Below are 18,742 nucleotides of genomic sequence, written 5' to 3'. Positions count from 1 at the left end.
TCAGTGACTGCAGCACGCGTCCCAGAGGGTCGGGAGCCTGACGAGGCTTGGGGGGCTGCAACACGGGTTGGGGGGTCCTGGATGAAAACAGTGTGACCGGCCCGTGGGCTTCTCTCACCGGGCACCTGCCGAGGCCGCCCTGAGGATTCCGGAGAGGCTGAGGCCCTAAAGGCCACCCCTGCTGCTCCTGAAGGCCTGACCCTCGCTTGGGGCTCTCTGCGTCCCCAGGCCAGCCAGGAGGTGGTGCGGCAGCCGTCAGCAGGCTCTGGCGTGTGGCTGGCCTGCCTCCTGAGGAGGGTGCCATCTTTGTGCTTGCCGAAGGGCCTTGCTTTCTAGAACCTTCAGACCAAAGCCAGGCCCCAGGTCTGTGGCCCTCACCCTGTTGCTCAGCTGCTTGGCACTGGACAGTGACTGCCACATGCCTGCCCCCACAGGCTGTACCCCTCCCTGGGGCCACCAGGCCCTGCCTCCTCCCGCTGTTTCCTTCTCGGGTACAGAACCCACGGGGACACGTTTGTGTGGGTGCTCCCGGCGGCCACCACCCTGTGAGGCAGCTCCCAAGACTGCTGCAGATAGGCTCGCACCAGCAGCTCCTCCAGGGGGCGCAGCCGTGGGCAGAGGGCAAGCCAGAAACTGGGCCAGCCTTGGCCGCTGAGGGGCTGGCCGCTGCAGGCCGGGACGCGCTTGGCGGAGCGTGCCGGCGCGCACTCGGGCGCACAGGTGCTTTTTCTAATTACTAAAGGAAAAGCAATTGCAGAGCTGCTCCATACAAATCCCTTAAGCCGCTGCTGATGGTGGCGCCGGCAAGGCCGCGGCCCAGCCAGGAATCCGAAACCCAGGCGCCATCTGCGCGCCCGCCACTGCAGCCAAGTCGCGGCCGGCTCTCCGCGGGCTTCATGAAATGAATTGAGTTTTCTGGGAATCACTTGGCCAAAAATACTCCCTCCTGTCGGCATGGCTGGGTCCCTTTCTGTTCCCAAAGCCCTGTGCCAGGTCCAGCCTGAGGCACTGTGGCTGCCCATGGGGGGTGGGCAGAGCTGTGGGGGTTCCAGACGGCGGCACCCCCAGAAGCATCCCATCTGGAGCCATGGACTCCGTCTGTGGGGAAAGCAGGGGGTCTGGGAGGCTCCTTGGAGGGGCACGGCTGCTCCTGCTGGGTTCCACCCTCCCTCTCTGTGCCTGTCCTTCCACCGCGTACGGTGTAGTGACAGCGCGGGGTCTTGAAAGCAGGAGAGCGCCGAGGCTGCCCCTGGGAAACTGGCCTGTCGTCTGACAGGGAGGCTGCAGGCTCCACGTGGGCTTTCAGGGCAGGGCAGAGGACATCGGGCTGCTTGTGTACCCAGATCCCTGGGCCTCTGCCTCCCCAGAGCTGGGGCAGCCTGGCAGCAGCACCCCCTCCCCAGCCCTGAGCACCTACACAGCCCTCAGCCTCAGGGGAGACGTCCAAGGATGCTCCAGCCGCCTGGCCTGCGCTGGAGCAGGAGTCAGCAGGTCACGGCCCTACCCTGCGGCCCACTGCCTGGTCTTTATCAATAAAGTTTTATTAGCACACAGCCTTGCCGAGTCTTTGCCTGTGCACACTGTCCTGATGCTTTTGAACTCCAGTGGCAGACAGAGGTCAAGAGCTGAAGGTCAAGGCCAGCAGTGTCCCACCTGCAACTGGCCCTCATGGACACAACTTGCCAGTCCCTGCCCTAGAGCGTGGTCACCTCCCTCCGCCTCCCTCCCTCCCTCCCTCCCACAGTTGGCCCCCACCGTCTCCTGGTCAGTAACTGGGGACCAGGGCCCTGGCTGCCTCCCTGTTCTGCTGCTCGTGGTCCTGGCCAGGACTTTGCCGAGAGCCAGGAAGCAGCTGCAGTGGCCTCCACGGTCACTGGGGCCTGGCTTCTCTGGCCCCAAGTGCCCCAGGCTGAGTGTGGCCTGATCCCTGCTGCTGTGGAGGCCACGCCCTGAGGACAGTGGGTGGGGAGGCGCAGCTCTGCTCTCTGTCCTCATGTGGCCTGAGCTCACCCTGTCCTGGGCGGAGCTTGCCGGAGTCCAGCGGCAGCCCTCTGTGCCTGCCCTGCGTGTGGCGGGCATCGCCGACCGTAGTGAAGGCCCCCGCGCCCCAGCTCCCTCTCTGGCAGCCCCTCCCTCAAGCCCCGTGAGCAGCGGCTCCCCGGTGACGGTGACCCTTGGTGAGGCCCAGGGGAGGTGGCCGCCCCCTGGGAACGCACCCTGTGCTTGGCCCTCACCACTCCTGCTCGTTGGGGCTGCCCACTGCCACCCTCTCCCTCCGGCTTGGAGAATGCTCCCTGGTCTCTGCCTGGGGCGCAGCTGAAGGAGGGAGATTTCTGTTTGGAACCGAGGGGCAGAGCTGGCCTCGGCTGGTGGCCTCAGCTCCTCCGCTGCGCAGCTCTGACGCCTCCGCCAGCCTGGGCCTGTGCTCAGCCCCTCGGGCGGTTGCCGACAGCCGCGGTTCCTGCAGCCTGAGAAGGGGGTGGTCACGCTTCTCCCCGGGGAAGAAGCTGCCACCTTCCACTGACAGGGCCGGGTGCAGGACGGCCCTGGGCCTCTGCCGGGCCGGGCGAGGCGGGTGCTGCCCGTGCCTCAGGCGTCTGTCTCCCCACAGTGCACCTGCCGCAAGGACATGGTGAAGATCTCCATGGACGTGTTCGTGCGCATCCTGCAGCCCGAGCGCTATGAGCTCTGGAAGCAGGGCAAGGACCTGCCGGTGCTGGACCACACGCGGCCCACGGCCCTGAGCAGCCCCGAGCTCAGCTCCTGGAGCGCCTCCCGCGCCTCGCTGAAGGCCAAGCTCCTCCGCAGGTGGGTCCAGGGGCTGCCCGTCACCCCGTCACTGGTGGGGACAGGGAGTGCTCCAGACCACTTCCCACCGGCTACGGCTCGGTCCGTCCTACCTTCTCCTGCCTCGGAGTGGAGCAGGTTCCGCCACCTGCCCAGCTCCTGGGGGGCGCTGCTCGGGCCACTCGTCTCCCCTGGAGCGCCCACGCTGTGTCCCCGACTCTTCCTGCCTTAGCCTGTGGCGTGAGGGCACTTAGGACCCTGGTTGGGTCGAGAGCTGGTGGCAGGTCCTGGGCAGCATTCCCAGTGCCCAGGGGTCAGAGTCCCCCCCCCCCCCGCCCCCGTCTCTGAGACCGCGCGCTGTGGGTGAAGGTGCTTCTCCCGCGTGAGGTCCTGGAGGTGACTGCTGAGGCGCAGTCCACGGGGATGGCCGTGGGGACTCCAGCTCCACCTCTCAGCAACCCTGGGGTCCCCGCTCCCCTCAACAGCATGGTCCCGCCCAGCGTGGTGGGCCCCGCACCTCTCCTGGCCAGGGACAAGGCGGGTCTGATGAGGACTCAGCCCAGGGCTCGCGTGGATCCGAGCTGTCCAGGCAGCATCCAGGCCTCCGGGGCTCTGAGCTGCTTACAGACACGTCCGTCCCTTCATCTTTGGCCCCAAGGAAGAGTCAGCAGCCACCGAATGTGAGCTGGAGCCTGGGGACAGCACAGGGCCCGGGCCAGGCGTTCAGGAACTGGCCCCCGGCAGTCTCTGGCCCATCTCCTCAGCTCCCCAAGTGGCCCAGGGCCACTTGGACGGCAGACCTTCAGTGAAGGCCGCATATGGCTCGTCCTGCGCCTGTGCCCACCTTGCTGTGGCTGGCCCTCGCGATCTCGCTTGCTGTGGGACGTGGTGGTTTTCTGTTTTTGGAACCACTTATAACTATAAGCCCGTCTTGAGGGTGGCCGCACCCAAGCGGGCAGTGCTCTGGCCTTTGGACCTGGCTTGGAGGCCGCCTCCGTGCCCAAGGGTCACTGGATGCTCCATCAGCAGCTGCTGGTCACTTGTGGCTTGACCCAGCCGGGGCCCAGCCACCGAGCAGGGTGGGGCCGCTCGGCCTCCCCACCATGGAGCCGGCATCTGGAATCAGTGGTGCGGGCCAGAGCGCCCCCCGCTGGCCACCCTCGTTCTCAGCACATCCCGTCTGTGTCTGTCCACCTGAGTCTGCGTCGAAGGCAGTTTCGGCCTCTGGTGGCGAGTGTTGAGTCTGTTCTGGAATGTTCTCCGGCTCCTCCTAACAGCCTCCTGGCCTGCAGGTGGGCCATCCTTTCTGGGTTCCTTTGGTGTCTGTCCTTTTGATTTCCTGCCCTCAGCCTTCTCCAGAAAAAGCCACTTGGTACTGAGGCTGTCAGGCTCTGTCGGCTCCCGCCCGGCAGGCAGCAGGCAGCAGGCAGCGGGCAGCAGCTCCCGCCCTGGACGGGCTATTTGCATAATGGTTAATTGATTGTGGCTCAGGCTAATTGGTCAACAGAGCGGATTGCCAATAAACAGGCGCCGCATTCCAGGAGCAGGATGGGATTAGAGGCTGTCTAAGAGCCTGCCAAGAGGAGGCCAGGCCCGCCGCCCCAACTCCAACCCGCCACAGAGGAAGCGGCAGGCGCAACAGCACCCGCACCCTTCTGCCTGCCGCGGCCCCTTCCTAGGCATGAACTGCTCCTTCCTGGAGCAGCCTTCCTCCCCTCCTCCCTCGTCCCAGCACCTGGGAGAGCTGGTGACAAGTCATGTCCCCGGGGTGTGACTCCTCTGCGCCTTCAGTCTGTGCAACAGGCCGGTTCCTCCTCCGCTTCGGAAGCCAGGGCTTTTGTGGGAGGCTGATTGGCGAGTCCAGTTTGAGAGCCCAGGCGCGGCCCACCTGCCCTCAGCCTTGGGACCCTCCCTGTGACCGTCCTCTGCCCCCCTGCCTCGTGTCCTGCTGGCCCCTGAGCTTCTGCAGGTGAATTTGGGCTGGCAGCCCAGCAGCCATCCTCAGCTGACGTCACGGTGGACTGACGTGTCCCTCAGGCAGGGCCTGTGCACACGGGGCCAGTGGTGGGTGGTTCTCGGGGGCGTCCTGGCCTCTGCAGGGTGCGGAGCAGCCTCCTTGGCCTCCGCCTCGCCCTCCCCTTGGGCACCAGCAGGGTCCCCGGCTGGAGCCGCTGTGTGGGCGCCCCCCCACGAGAGGCCCCCCCTGGCCGCAGCCAGCCGGTCTGTGCTGGGAAGGCCAGTGGCCCCTGCCCGGTCGCCTACCACAGGTTTGTCTTCCACAAGAGATCCTGTCAGCTGAGTTGACCTCCCCCCGTCAGGGCTACTTGTATATTTTTCTGTGACAAATGGGACACATGGAACTGCACACGCAGCTTCCTGTGGCCAGGCTCGCGCTCTGGTGCTGCACCGAGCTCCTCCTGAGCTGCCCGCCTGCCTTCGGCTCCAGCAGGCCCCTGGGTGAGCCACCAGGAAGGAAGGTGGGGACCATGTGTCCCCACCCAGAGCCCAGATGGAGCAGTCTCCACCACCAGCCAAGTGTGGCCATGATGTCCCAGCCCCTGGCTCCTACCCCGCCATGCCTGGACACCTCCAGACGCCTCAGTCTGGAAGGTGAAGAGCCACTGTGAGCCCGGGGGTGGCCACCTGCTGCCTGGCTTGTCCTCGTCCCCAAACCACTGGGGACACCACCACACTGTCAGGCCCCTGCCAAGCCCGTTCCCACAGACGACACACCCCTGCCAGTCTCCAGAGGACCCGTAGCCCCCTTGGTGACAGGCCGTCTCACGGGTGTCCACTTCCTCCTGCCAGCTGAGGTCCAAGGGGTGCGCCTCCGTCTTGCAGTGTCGGGACCACAGTTGGACTGAGCCCAGGCCTTGGTTGGAGCAGCCAGCTGGGCCTGGGAGGCTATGCCCGCCGGGGCAGTGGGAGCAGGGGCGGGAGCTGCTGTGGGGTCTGACTTCAAGGACAGAGGGTGGCGGCAGTGCCAGGGGGGGCGGGCGGCCTGCCATGGGCGGGCAGGAGGGGCTGGCCAGTGTGGGGGCTATGGGACCGCCCCCTGGGCCCCTGCAGCCTGTGGCTCCCGTGCCTGCACCACCTGGTCCCCATGGAGGACGGGCAGCTCTGGGCAGGAGGGAGGAGGCCAGGAGGCGAGGGTCCCGCGGAGGGTCCCGCAGAGGGCAGGGCGCTGCCCTCCCACCGTCCGTCAGTCTTCAGAACCCGCTCAGCCCCGAGCGCGGTGCAGGCCCTGGCTCAGGAGGGCCACCAGCCGCCTCCAGCATGCCTGGGGAAGCCTGGGCCCGCCAGGGTCAGGACGGGGACGGGGACGGGGAAGCGGGTGCAGCAAGACGCAGAGCCCTCCTCTGCCTGGAGCAGGTGGAAAGGGAGCTGGACGCAGGCCCGCCCGGGCACCGCCCTGCTGGGGGTTCAGGAAGGGCAAGAAGGGCCCAGCCCCACTTCACATCGCCACCTTGGGGGCTGCTGGCAGGGGCAAGGGGTGACGCTGCGCCGTCATGGAGCAGCCCGCAAAGACAGGGCCTCCACATCAGAGGAGGACCCCCTCCCAGAGACGCCACTGGCCGCAGACCAGTCAGACCTGGGAGGAGCATGGCCCGTCCCTCCCCTCAGGGGGCTCTGTGGGGTCAGTGGACCCACGCACCTGGGGCAGGAGAGCCAGTGCCCTGGGGCCACCTGTTGCCCCTGGGGTGCCGGGGACACTTGGCACTCAGAGAAGGGGTCCCCAGCCCCTGGACCAGCGTGGTAGGGTCTTAGGAGGCCCACGGGGCCTAACGTCTGCGCCCTGTCCGGGAAGGTGAGGGGTCCTGAGGAGGAACGGCCACCGGAGGAGAGGTGGGAGAGAGCAGCAGAGGGGCCACAGGTGCCAGGGCCATTGCCGGGCACCCGGCTGCTCCCTGGTGTCGCTCCCAGGTGGAGGCTGCGCCTGCTGCAGTGGGCAGTTGGTGTTCCCTGGGTGTGGGGCCAGCAGGGGAGCTGCCCAGGGCCGTCCTGGGCCGCAGCTCTGGGAGGCCGCCTGTGGCTCGAGGGCCTAAGGGGCCCTGGGTCCTCCATGGAGGGGAGGGACCTCCAGGGTGGGGACAGGGACTGCCCTGGAGGCTGGTGCAAGGAGCCCAGGGCGGGTGAGGAGGTAGGAGGCCACCTGTGAGTGCTGCCTGGGTCGCAGGGGACCGCACCTGAAGCCCAGCCCTGCGGCGGGACGCAGTCGGACCCCAGGACCAGCCCGCTTCGGTGGCAGCTGGCGCCTCAGTGCCAAGCCCCAGACTCCATCCCTGAGCTGCGTTCCCAGCCCCAGGCTGCCTGGAGGTGGTGCTGCCCTGCTGGAGAGGCCCGGTCCTCGCTCCTCCCTGTCGGTCTCCCTGCTTCCTCCCCACCTGCCTGTGCTCCCTGTGGCACCCCTGTGTGCCCCACGTGTGTGACGCCCCCTGTGACGCTTCTCCCTGTGTCCCATCTGGAATGCTTCACCTGCTTCTGCTGCTGGTCATCTCGTGGGGTTCATGCTGCAAACATCGAGTGGCCTCTCTGGGCTCAGGGACAAGCAAGAACAGGCCCGGGGCTGGCAGGGTGCCGTGGTTCTAATTAGGAAGAGGAGAGTCAGCAGGGGTCAGTGACATAGGGACGGGGACTGCTGGCAAGGGGGCCAGCTGTCTTAGACAGGACTTAGGATGGCCGTGGCCCCGTCCAGCTGCAAGTGGGTTTCAGCCAGTGAGACTCAACTGTGGGGAGGGGCAGCCAGGAAGTCCAGTGGGGCCCAGGGAAGCCACATGGCCACATACGGAGCCCTGGGTGACAGGGCCGCAGGTGTCTCCACCTGCTGGAGAGCATTAGTGACCCCCCAGGCCTTGGCTTCTGCCCCAGCTCCTGGTGAGGGGACAGTTTGGGAAGCCACGCCCCTCATCAGTCTAAGGCAGCTCTGTCCCCAGCCTGGAAAGGCCTCAGCCTCTCACAGGCAGGCCTCCTCCCCTGCCACTGCACCTGTCCTCCTGTTGACCCCGCTGCCCCTGGGACAGCCTGCTGGCCTCAGCTTGAGCTCATCGCCAGGGCCCCCCCGTGGGCCCCAGGTCCGTGGCGTGTCCCTGTGCCAGGGCTGGGCATGGGGCTGGGCTTTCCTTCTGGCCGGGCCCTGGCTGGGAAGGAGCCTTGCATGGGCCAGCTGGGAGACCCTGGATGTCCGTGGGACTGTAGAGAGGGGACCCAGAGAGTGGGGGGCATGCTCAAGGTGAGGCGCCCAGCAGAGCGTCCTGGGGAGCCCCGCAGAAGCGCTAGAGAAAAACGCCCTGAAATTTACCTTCTAGACAAATTAGTGTGAAGGAAAACAGACCCTGGAGAAAGACTGAGGAGGAGAGGAGGCCGAGTCTAGAGAGGAGGAAAGAGCAGACCAGGAAGCCGGGGCCGGCGTAAGTGCACCCCTGTCCCCGGCCGTCCCCGCGTCTCACGCGGCCGCTGTCTCCATGAGTCTGCACCCTGTGTCTCCCGCCCCACGCGCTCGCTCCACCCATTCCATCGTCCTCCGGGTGTTGGGCAGCATCCCACCTCCAGCTGCCGGCCGCCCTCCCTCCTCAGCCCAGCAGGCCAGGCCTCCCTGCCTCCCGCCGCCCAGGTGGGTGGGCGGCCTTCTGCCCGTGTCCGCCCCTCCTGCCTGACGCGCCTCCTTCTCCAGGTCGCATCGGAAGCGGACTCAGCCCAAGAAGCCCAAGGCTGAAGACCCCAAGTCTCCAGAGGAGGGAGCCACCGCGGCAGCCCTTCTGGAGGAGGCTGGAGGCTGTGTGAAGGAGGAGGCCGCACAGGAGGCCGACCCGGAGGAGGAGGAGGAAGAGCTGCAGCCGCCCCAGGGCCTTCTGCAGGATGCCGAGGGCACCGAAGGTTAGTGTAGCCCGTCACCCTGGCATTGGGGCAGGCCACCCAGCCCCGCTCCCTGTGTCCTGGAAGGAGCTGGCACTTCCTCTGCCAGGCGCCTGATCCCAGGGGCCCGGCCCGCAGAGTCTTACTGGGCACATTTTATGAAAATGCCCTTCTCCCCAGGGGACACGTGGGCTGTGAAATCTTCATCCACGAGCATTTTAAAGGCCCCTTCTAATGTGCGGCGTCGCCCTCCTGCCCCGTCGCTGGGTTCCTGCTCCCAGCTCACGCCTGTGTTGGCGCGTGTGCACGTGGCGCGTGCCCCTGGGAAGGAAGGGAGGGCAGCCCTCCCTCCCTGAGCCTTCCTGTGCACAGGTCCCGGCGGGGCTGCTTGTCAGCAGGTCCCAGGGCAGAGGGCTGCATGGGCAGAGTGGTCCCAGCATTGCTCCCTGGGGCAGCGGGACAGGAGGGTCAGCCGCCCGAGGCAAGGCCAGCAAGGGAAAGGACAAGTGTGGCCACAGCAGAGGGTCCCCAGGGGGACTCCACCTGAGCGAGGAAGCCATGGGACTACAGCCCAGCAGCCCGGGGGCAAGTCTCGGCCATGAGCCACGCAAAGGGCTTAGAGAGAGGCCACTTGTAACAGCCGAAAGCAGCAGCCTGGAGTATGTCCACCAGTCGTGAAGGCCTTCGTGGAGAAGGCGACTGGCAGAGTGGAGTGCTGGACAGTCGGGCAGAGCGGCTGCCCAGGAGGACGCCTGATGTGCCAGCCGCTCCCCAGGCAGCTGGGCCTCTGCGGCCCCAGCCAGGCCCTCCAGGCCTGCAGCGGCCACGTCCTGCCTGCAGCGGCCACGTCCTGCCTGCAGCGGCCACGTCCTGCCTGCGGGCCTGTGGGGTAGACACTGGTGGGTGAGGCCAAGAGCAGAGCAGCAGAGGCCGCAGCCCTCCAGAAAACGGGGACTGGCTGTCGGCTGGCCTCGCAGGACCTGAGAAGGGCACACGAATCGAGGGTCCAGGAGTGGGGTCTCTGGAGCAGGGGCTCCTGGAAGGTGAGCAGGAGGCTCGTCCCTCCCACTGCCCATCCTGTGGCCAGGTCAAGCTCCCTGTGGCCACTGTGCCCAACGATCGCAAGCCTGGGGCCTAAAACCATGCTTGTTGACCCTCTCACAGTCCCAGGGTCCCCGTCTGACACGGACCTCCATGGGTGAGACCCAGGTGCAACAGCCTGGCCCTCCTGAGGCCCCAGGGATAGTCTGCGTCCCCCTCCTCAGCTCCAGAGCCCTCAGCGCAGCGTCTTCCAGGCCCTCTGGCTCTGGCCCTCCTGCCTCCTCCCATGAGGACTCTTAGTGACCCTGGGTGACCCCAGTTCAGAGCTCTTCACTGATCCTGTCTGAGGGCCCGTTCAACCACGTGAAGTGACCGTCAGTTCCAGGTCAGGATGTGGCCTCATGAAGTGCCATCGTCTGCCACTGGCTCAGCCTTGTGTTGGGAAGACAGACCGGAGGTGGAAGATGAATCTTCGGGATTTTAGGCTAATTTTTTGTTAAAAAGCACAAACCAAGAAGATCAAGATCGACTGCACTGGGGCTGGGCTGGGCTGGGGCTGGGCTGGGCTGGGGCTGGGCGGCAGAGCTCCCTGGCCCGCCGAGGCCCGGGCTCCGTCCTCAGCACCACGTCTAAGCAGATGGACACGGTCAGGCCGTCAGCGGAACAAAGATCGACAGCGTCAATCACTCCACGAGCAAGACCTGAAGCTGAGAGAGGAGTCCCGCGGAGGCTTGTGACAAGGCCCAGGCCGGGAAGGGAGGCCGAGGCTGACAGGCCTGCTGGCCACACCCACGGCCCAGAGGGGAGAGGCCGGCAGCTTGCTTTGGTGGAGATGCAGGGCCTGCGGCCACCACTGCCAACCGGGGGAGCAGCCACCACTTGGGAGCACTGAGGACCGTCACAGCTGGAGGACCCTGGACGCAGCAGCAGAGGAGGCCCCTGGCCGGGAAGGGACAAGGCTGAGAAAGGAGGGACAGCTTTCCATGCCCTGTGGTGACCCTCGTGTGTGGCGACTCTCATGGCCTGGGGGACCTGGAGTCTGGGTCCACTGGTCTCCGGTTTGGAAGGTGCCACCACCACACCCGGGGTGACCTGAGTCTTCCCCCAGCAGACCCCCCGCCTTGAGGGCTGATCCCGCGCTGTGCCGAAGTGCCCCGGCCGGGGGCTGGGCGGAAGGAGGTCGCGGGTCTGCAGGCTGGATGTCCAGCTTCCTGCGTGGGCAGAGGCTTCCTTGCCCAGCCCCGCCCACACCGCGTCCTCCCGGGCGCCCTCCCTGGCCCGCCCCGGCCTCTGCAGCAGCCCCAGCGCACGCTCTCAGCCCAGGGTTGTGGCGGACGGAGGCTGCTGGGCCTGGTGCCTGTGGGGAAGCGAGGGCCCGGCCATTCCCCAAGGCCACCCCTGGGCCCTGCGCGTCGCACACTCCATCGGGGTCAGGGGCCCGTCGTGAGCTGCGGGGTGGGCTCCCGCAGGGCCGGTCTCACCTCGACTCCAACTGCTTCTGCAGGCAGGCCCCGCGGGGTGAGCATGAGGTTGAGCGGGGACTTGGGGCTCTGGCAAGGGACAGGGAGGAGGTGGCTGCAGCGGGCATGTGCTGCTCCCTGCGTGGCTGGCCACGGGCTGCAGGGACCCTGCTGGGCGTGGGCCAGCTTGTGGTGGAGCCCCTCATGAGCCTGGCCTCAGGCGAGGGGTCCGCTGAGGGAAGGACAGTCGGTGGAGGAGAGCAGGGGGCAGGCCCAGGCCCACCCGCCCCGTCCCCCCATCTGGGAGGATGTTCCAGCCTGTGGGGACCCAGTGGGTGTGGGATGTGGGGTGACGTGAGGTGGTGGCAGCTGGCGGGTTTCCTGAGCTGGGCCCTCGGTGGGCACTTGGGAGTCGGGAAGGCGCTGGTCCACCCCTCTCCACAGACTGGGGCCTGGCTGGCCTCAGGCTGGACAAGGGCCTTTGCTGGCCGGTGTACCTCGGTGCCCCCTGCTGTCACCAGGGGAATGCGTCCCTTCACAAGTAGAGTCTCGGTCACAAATCTGCTTGAGTCCAGCTGTTCAGGCCACATTGCAGCAGCCCTTGCCCAGGGACACCCAGGCCTCCTCACCAGTGTCCCCACTCCAAGCACGCTGCAGTCCAGATGGGAGGGAGCCCCTGGCTGGGGTGGACGCGCATTGCAGTCCAGCTGCATGGCCAGAGCCTGTGGGCACCTGGCCCGGCTGCTCTGCCCCTGTCGGGGACCGTGGGACTTCAGGCCTGAGGGCTCCCTGAGGTGGTGGCAGTGCTGTGGCTGCGGGGGCTACTGAGAGGAGTGAGCTTGGGATGGGCAGGGCCGGTGGGCGCGGGGCAGGGCTGTTGGCACTCATGCCAGGAGCTGTGCCAACTCCCTACCCAGGGCTGGCGCCCGCCTGGACCTCAGCCCTGTGCCCCCCAGAGCCCCCTTCCTGAGGGGAAGCTTGGGGAGGTGGGGGCTCCCACAGGACGCGGCCCTCCTGCAGGCGGCACCACGTGCCATGGGGGGAGCGCAGGGTCCTGTGGAGCACCCCCAGCCCCACTGCTCAGGATCTCCTCGGGGTGTTTGCTCTGAGCCCCGGTTTGGAGCCCAGACGCGAGGATGTCGGAGCCTGTCACTCCTGAGGTGGGCAGGGGCAGAGCCTGCAGGTACAGGCCCTTGGCTGGCTGCCTGTGTCCCTGCCCACTCCCACTGCCCTAGGTCCTGGAAGAGAAGCTGCCTGCGGGGACCGGTGGAGGCCGGGGGAGGCCTCTGCCACACCTACTGCCAGGGCCCTGCCTTGCTGGACAGCAGCGACTCGGCTGCACCTGCTCGGCTCTCTGGCTGCCCCGGCTGCCCACCTCAGGTGACCTCACCTCTGGCCGGCAGAGCGAGGCTGCCCAGGAGACCCCGGCCACACCCTGCCTCCCCACTGTGGAGCGTGTTTGAGGGTGGCCCCACGCTGGGGAGTGCCAGGCCAGACTGGCCACTGCGCAGGGTGGGCGAGGCCGCCGCCGGGAGGGCCTGCGCAGGTCTGCCGGCCTCGGGCGCGCAGCTGGCTCGGGGTAGGCACAGAGCTCATTTCCTGGGAAAGGCCGTGGCTTCTGCCCTCTGCAGCACTGTGTTGGGCCTGCCTGGGCCTGGGGACCTGGGCCCTGGACGCTCTTGGAAGCCCAAACCAAAAAGGCTGAGACCCATGGAGGGGGCCTCCTGGCCATGCCCTTGCTCCTCCCAGAAAGGTCGACGGGGCCTCTGCCCGTCCACCCTCAGAGGCCTCTCTGTCCTGGGGAGGGGCCCTCTGGATCCTTCAGCCCCTTGGCCAGGTGTGGTGCTGGCCAGGGTCCCGTGTGTCCCTGCTGCCTGGTCCCTCCTGGAGGCCAGAGGCACTAAGCCAAAGTCCCGCAGGGGTGTGCGGTGGCCTGAGAGGGGCTCTGCTCCTTCCCCCACTTCCTCCTTTGGGTGCTGAGTCCCTGAGGGCCAGGTGCTCGGGCTACATTCTGGAATCCCCTGTGTCCTAAGGTCATGCCCTGCCCTGCAAACCCCTCAGGCCAAGTCCTGTGCTGCCCCAGAGGCCGGTAAAGCAGGATGGCCAGCGGGGCTTCAGGGCTGTCCCTGTGCCCTGCCGCGGAGGCTGGTGTGGGGGCAGGTGGGACCTTGTGTCCCCATTCTCCACGTGGGGCCGGCAAGCCCTGGGTGGCAGCATGGAGGGTTGTAGGCTGGTCTCCTGGAGGGCAGGGTCTGGGCTGCCCACCACCACACCTAAGCCAGAGCCCTGGGGCGTCACCTGCGAGAGCACCCTGTGGTCGCAGTGGTGAATGTCCAGCACAGGGGCCCAGAGCAGTGCAAATATGGCATCTCTCAGTTTTGGAGGTCAGGGCCAGACCCAGGGCAGCAGGCTGGCCTCTGGAGGCCCCGGGAAGAGTCCACAGCCTCCTTCAGCTCCTGAGACCCCAGGGAGTATCCTTGTCCCCCTCCTCCAGCTCCAGGGCCAATGGCGCCGCGTCCTGAGGCCCTCTGCCTCTGGCCCTGCTGCCTCCTCTCAGGAGGACCCTGTGTGACCTCAGCTCAGGGCCCTTCACTTCGTCCCATATACAGAGTCCCTTGTGTCACGGTGACATGCGTAGGGGTTCTGAGGATCAGGGTGTGGCCATCTTTGAGGGTCTCAACTCTGCTACCCACACCCCCGTCTCACTGCCTGCTTGTCCTGGCACCAGTTAAAATGCCACTGAAGACCACCTCCCCTGACCCCTCCCACCCCCTGCAGCAGGCTCCCCCGTGCCCGGGGGCTTCCAGGCAGGGCTGTCCCAGACCCCTGGCCACCTGTCGCTCTGCCCTGCTCCAGCATTACTTAGTCCCCAGGCCGCAGGGGTGCGTCTTGCCCCCCACCCCCACCCATGCTGGGCCCTCATCCAGAAGCACTTGGAGGTCGCCAGCCTGGCCTCCAGGACTTCAGGGTCCGAGCTGCTTTGAGGCCAGTTTCTAATGAGGAGCTAAGACCCGCTTTCCAATCCCAGCAGTGACCCCTGCTGACTTGGCTCTGCCCACGGGGCCAGAGGGGACCTTGCACCCCAGCAGCCCCTGCTCTGGCCAGGGTGTTCCTGGAGAGCCCCAGGCAGAGCAGGCGGGGCCCTGGGCCTGGTGCCCCCGGCCGGGTGCGAGCGCTCTCCTCTCCCCACAGAGGACGGGCGGGGCAAGCTTCGGCCAGGCAAGGCCAAGAGCGACCGGAAGAAGAAGAGCCACGGCCCCCTCTCGCCCCAGCTGCCGCCCCAGCTGCCGCCACCCGCCGCAGCCCCGCTCCCCGCCGAGGACGCCCTGCGGCTGCCGCCCTCACTGGAGCCCCCGGTGTTGCTCCCAGACTCTGCAGTCTCTGAGGAGAGCACGCCGCCCGCACCCCTCAACGTGGTGCTCCCTGAGGCGCCCAGCGAGGAGCACGAGGCCCGGCCGCGGCCCATCATCCCCATGCTCTACGTGGTGCCCCGGGCCAGCACGGCCGGGCCTGACAAGGACCTTGGGCCTGGCCAGCAGGCTGCCCCCATGGAGCTGACGGGCCCCGAGGAGGACACCAGGGGCCACACCGGGGCGGTGCAGGTAGGTGTCGGGGCGTGGTCCTCGCTGGGCCTGCTCATGCTGCTCGGCACCTGAGGCTCTTCCACGGGCACCTGGCAGGTGGCGGGCAGGGATCTAGAAGAGAGTCACACCCATCGTCCCTTGCTGGCGCCCAGCTGCAGCCTGCTCCGGAGCCAGGGAGCCATGCCTCATGGGGACGGTGTGTTCTGCTTCAGGTACCAGCTTCCTTTCCCAAATTAAAGATGGAGATCAAGAAGAGCCGGCGCCACCCCCTGGGCAGACCACCCACCCGGTCCCCGCTGTCTGTGGTCAAGCAGGAGGCCTCAAGTGACGAGGGTGAGCCGGGGCCCCTCCCAGGTGGCCCTCACCCTGGGCTGGAGCCCCCCAGTGCAGCCAGGGCCCCAGGCCATCTGCACCCCGGAGCTGCACTCCTCCCTGGTCACCCCCTCACTGGCAGGTCACCTTGGAAGCAGCGCCCCTGCCTGGCCTTCTCTGCCCACACCATCACCCGCCGTGACCAGGCTGTCTGGCGCCTGGCCTCCCCGGCACACTGCCACCCGCGGGCCCCAGGGGAGCCCACAGCCCCAGTGCTCCACCCGTGGCTCCTAGACTGTCCCAGGCCCGCGCACAGGTCCCTGCTTCCCACTCTGGGTGCTGGCCTTGCTGGACCCGGGGCAGAAGCATCCATGGCTAGTGCAGGGCAGGCCCAGACCTGGGCTCCAACCCTGCTGCTCCCCGCCGCTCAGTGTCGTCACTTGTGCAAGGGGACTCCTGGTCCCTGAGGGGTCCCATCAGGAAGATGAGGGGGTGCTGCCTGTGAATCACATGGCCTGGTGCCAGGCGCTCAGTGGCTGTGCCAGGTGGCAGGCTGCGGTGACTGCTGTGGCCTCGCTGCCTCCGGCCCTGGTGGCACCCTTCAGCTGTGCTGATGCTGCTTTTCCAGCAGCTCCTGCCCCAGGCCCAGGCTGCGTCCACAGCGCCCACGCCCTGAGCACTCAGCCCTGCCCGGCCCCCAGCGCAGCCTCCCACCCCAGCCTCCCGCGGCCTCAGGATCTGTTGAGATGCTGCGCATGGTGCAGTGTGGGTGGCGGACAGTGCCCTGGCCCTCCTCGCAGATGAGGTTCTGGATGTGGTCGCGGAGCGCCTGGGCAGCGGGAGCTCTCAGCTGTGGCCAGTGGACGTCCCCTTCTCATCTCCCTGCTTCCACCCTGTCCATCCATAGAAACAGCCAGGGTAGAGGTCTGTCCTCGAGTGACAGAAGGGAGCCAGCAGAGGGAGACCTCCTGGCCAGCCTTCATCGGGCCGGCCACAGGCTGCCGCAGCCCGTCACCACCCAGGGACTGAGCCAGTGTCCTGCCTCCCCTCAGGCTTTGGCTAAGATGCATGTGGAGTCAAAATTGCGAGTGGACTTCTCTCACCTGGTCTGATCTGAAGCTCAGGAGGGGCTAGATCCTGAGGGTTTGGTGACAGGAGCCTGCCGCTTCCTCTCACCCTGGCTCCTTAGGCCCCTTCGGGCCTTCCCTGCCCCATGCTGGCGGGACCACTGCCTGGGGCCAGGAGAGCAGTCTCAGCCTGAGGTCCTTGGCCCTGCCCCAGGGGTGCTGGGCATATGTGTCAGGGGCCTGGGATGGCGTCCCCCCTGGGTAAGCTCCGACTGGCACACAGCCGACCCAGCCGGAACTCCAGGAGGCCCACTGGGCTGCAGGCTGGGACTCGAAGGAGCACCCTGCTTCTTGGGGACAGCACTCCATGACCACGGGAGAATCAGGAAAGACCGTGGGCAACCAGATGGTCACGGGACCACGTGCTCCAGCTGAGGACAGGCAGCAGGCTGTGGGGCAAGGGGACTGCAGCCTCTTGAGCAGGCACGTCCCCTGGAGTCTGAGATGCCCGTGACCTGCCTTCACCTGAGTCACAGTCCCAGCCTGCCTCTCTGCGGACATGAGCCTGCAGAGTGCAGAGAAATGGGTGGGGGCTGGAGCGATGGCAGGAGGCCCAGCCTCTCCCAGGCACCGTCTCCCACCAGACAGGCCTGGGAGGGCCTAGGTGGCAGGTGCAGGGAAGGGCACCGAGTCTTTGTGGGTCCTTGGCTGGGGGAGGTCACCATTCTTGAGGACCCTGGGCCTTGAGCACTGGGGAAACTCTGAGGAACAAGTCAAACGTGTCCCCACCTTGTTACGGGACATAGGCCAGGAAGTGCCAGGTCAGTGGTGGCAAGTGATGGGCCTGGCACCCCTGCCGGGGCAGCTGGGCCTGCAGAAGTGTCCCGTTACATGGGGCGGGCCACCCTCCCTGAGGTGGTGTGAGAGCAGGTGGGTCCCTGGTCAGCGTCGGGCACTCAGGTCTGCCCCCTACTCGCCTGCTGTGTGCTAGAATCCCTGCCTTTCTCCGGGGAGGAGGACATGAGTGACCCCGAGGCCTTGAGGTCCCTGCTGTCCCTGCAGTGGAAGAACAAGGCAGCCAGCTTCCAGGCTGAGCGCAAGTTCAATGCCGCAGCCGCCCTGACTGAGCCCTACTGCGCCATCTGCACCCTCTTCTACCCCTACAGCCAGGTGAGCCGCATGCCGGGGCCCAGGGCCAGCCTCTCCCCTACCACTGCCATGACTGGCCTAGGAGGATCCCAAGTCCACGGCAGTTCATCCCAAGAGCCAGTGGGATTAGCTGGCCGCAGGCCTCCCTGTCTCCCCAGAGAGGGCACTAGCCCCTTCCCCCACCCAAGGGGCAGCGGGTGGAAGGGGCACGGAGGTGTGCAGGGACCAGCAGGCAGGCGTTGGCAGGGGCTGAGGGTGGTATGTGTGGCAGCCAGAGCCCAGAGGAGGGCTGGAGCCTGTCTGGCAGGGGGCCACCACCTCGAGGAGCCCTGGCCCAGTGCCATTTCCCCGGTGCCTCATGCCTTAGGCCCACTCCTCCCAGCCCCTGCCAAGGGTCTCCCCGAGTCACAGGCTGGCCTCAGACTTGGGGGCCTTCTGCCTCGGCCTCCTGAGCAGCTGGGACGGCAGGTGTGCACCGTGCCTGCCTCGCCTGCTGATCCCCTTTGCTCTGCCCCCTGGGTCTGCCCACCCCCGACATGGGATGGTGCTCCCCTCTCCCAGGCCTTGCCACGCTGCCCTGGGAGGGTCTGAGCCTAGGGCTGTGCTTAGGCATGGGGCCTGGAGGGGCAGCAGGCCAGGGGCACGTGTCCCTCCAAGGTGGCCTGTGACCAGGTCCTGCCCCCTGAGCTGCTGACACCTGCACTCTGGCCGTTGAGACACACAAGTTGTCATTTCTAGAAGTCTCCAAACATGTTCTCTCCCCATGTTCTCTGTGGCCAGAGGCTGCTGGGAGTCAAAGTGCCAGGAATCCCCTTGCTGAACTGAGCAGCAGGAGCAATCTAGTCACGTCCCCCTCCGCAGGCCACCACCCTGGGGCTGCTCTGGCCAGCGTGGTGCTGAGCAGGCCAGACAGGCTGCAGCCGTGTTTGGGACCCTCCAGGACCCTCAGCAGGGCCTGGTGAGAGGCGGGGTGGGTGGAGGTGGGGGTGGCCACGCCTGGCCTGCGACAGCAGGTCAGCCTGGGAACTGGGGTGCAGGACTCGGGTGCCGGTGTCCTGAGCAAGGTCTCTGCTCCCCCACTGAAGGCCACCCCTTCCTGTAGTCCCTGCAGATGGAGAAGGAGGCCCCGCCAGCCTCTGTTGGGGAGGGCCCCTCCGCCTCGCCACCTTCCAAAAGCGGCCAGAAGACTCGGCCTCTGATCCCAGAGATGTGCTTCACCTCCAGTGGGGGGAACACTGAGCCTCTGCCCGCCAGCTCCTGTGTGGACGACGAGGGGACCAGCCCGCTGATCGCCTGTGCCAAGTGCTGCCTGCAGGTCCATGCCAGTGAGTGCCCCGCCAGGTGGCAGCGGGTGGGGGGGGTCTGTGGCAGGGCAGGCCTCCCCTGCTGCAGGTCCTGCGGTTTCCAGCTTACCTGCCCTTCCCGTCTCGGGCCGGGGGTGCTGGGGGCCCGCTGTCTGGTGTGGGGCAGGGCCGCCCGTATGCTGGCC

General features: G+C 67.0%; 1 protein-coding gene across 2 annotated transcripts in view; it reads left to right on the top strand.

The window, feature by feature from the left end:
• Window positions 1-18,742, top strand: part of Kdm4b (lysine demethylase 4B) — a 115,384-nt gene that overhangs the window by 85,429 nt on the left and 11,213 nt on the right. The window contains exons 10-16 of one of the 2 annotated variants that reach the window (XM_027952586.2): window positions 2,612-2,808; window positions 8,094-8,195; window positions 8,459-8,661; window positions 14,334-14,743; window positions 14,938-15,058; window positions 17,096-17,274; window positions 18,356-18,578. In XM_027952586.2, coding sequence (XP_027808387.2) covers window positions 2,612-2,808; window positions 8,094-8,195; window positions 8,459-8,661; window positions 14,334-14,743; window positions 14,938-15,058; window positions 17,096-17,274; window positions 18,356-18,578 — 1,435 coding nt within the window. The remainder of the gene's footprint in view (window positions 1-2,611; window positions 2,809-8,093; window positions 8,196-8,458; window positions 8,662-14,333; window positions 14,744-14,937; window positions 15,059-17,095; window positions 17,275-18,355; window positions 18,579-18,742) is intronic. The other variant, XM_027952587.2, reaches the window with a different exon arrangement.

The sequence above is a fragment of the Marmota flaviventris genome, chromosome 1, assembly GCF_047511675.1.
Source record: "Marmota flaviventris isolate mMarFla1 chromosome 1, mMarFla1.hap1, whole genome shotgun sequence".
NCBI lineage: Eukaryota > Metazoa > Chordata > Mammalia > Rodentia > Sciuridae > Marmota > Marmota flaviventris.
This window is presented reverse-complemented; position numbering and strand designations above follow the sequence as displayed.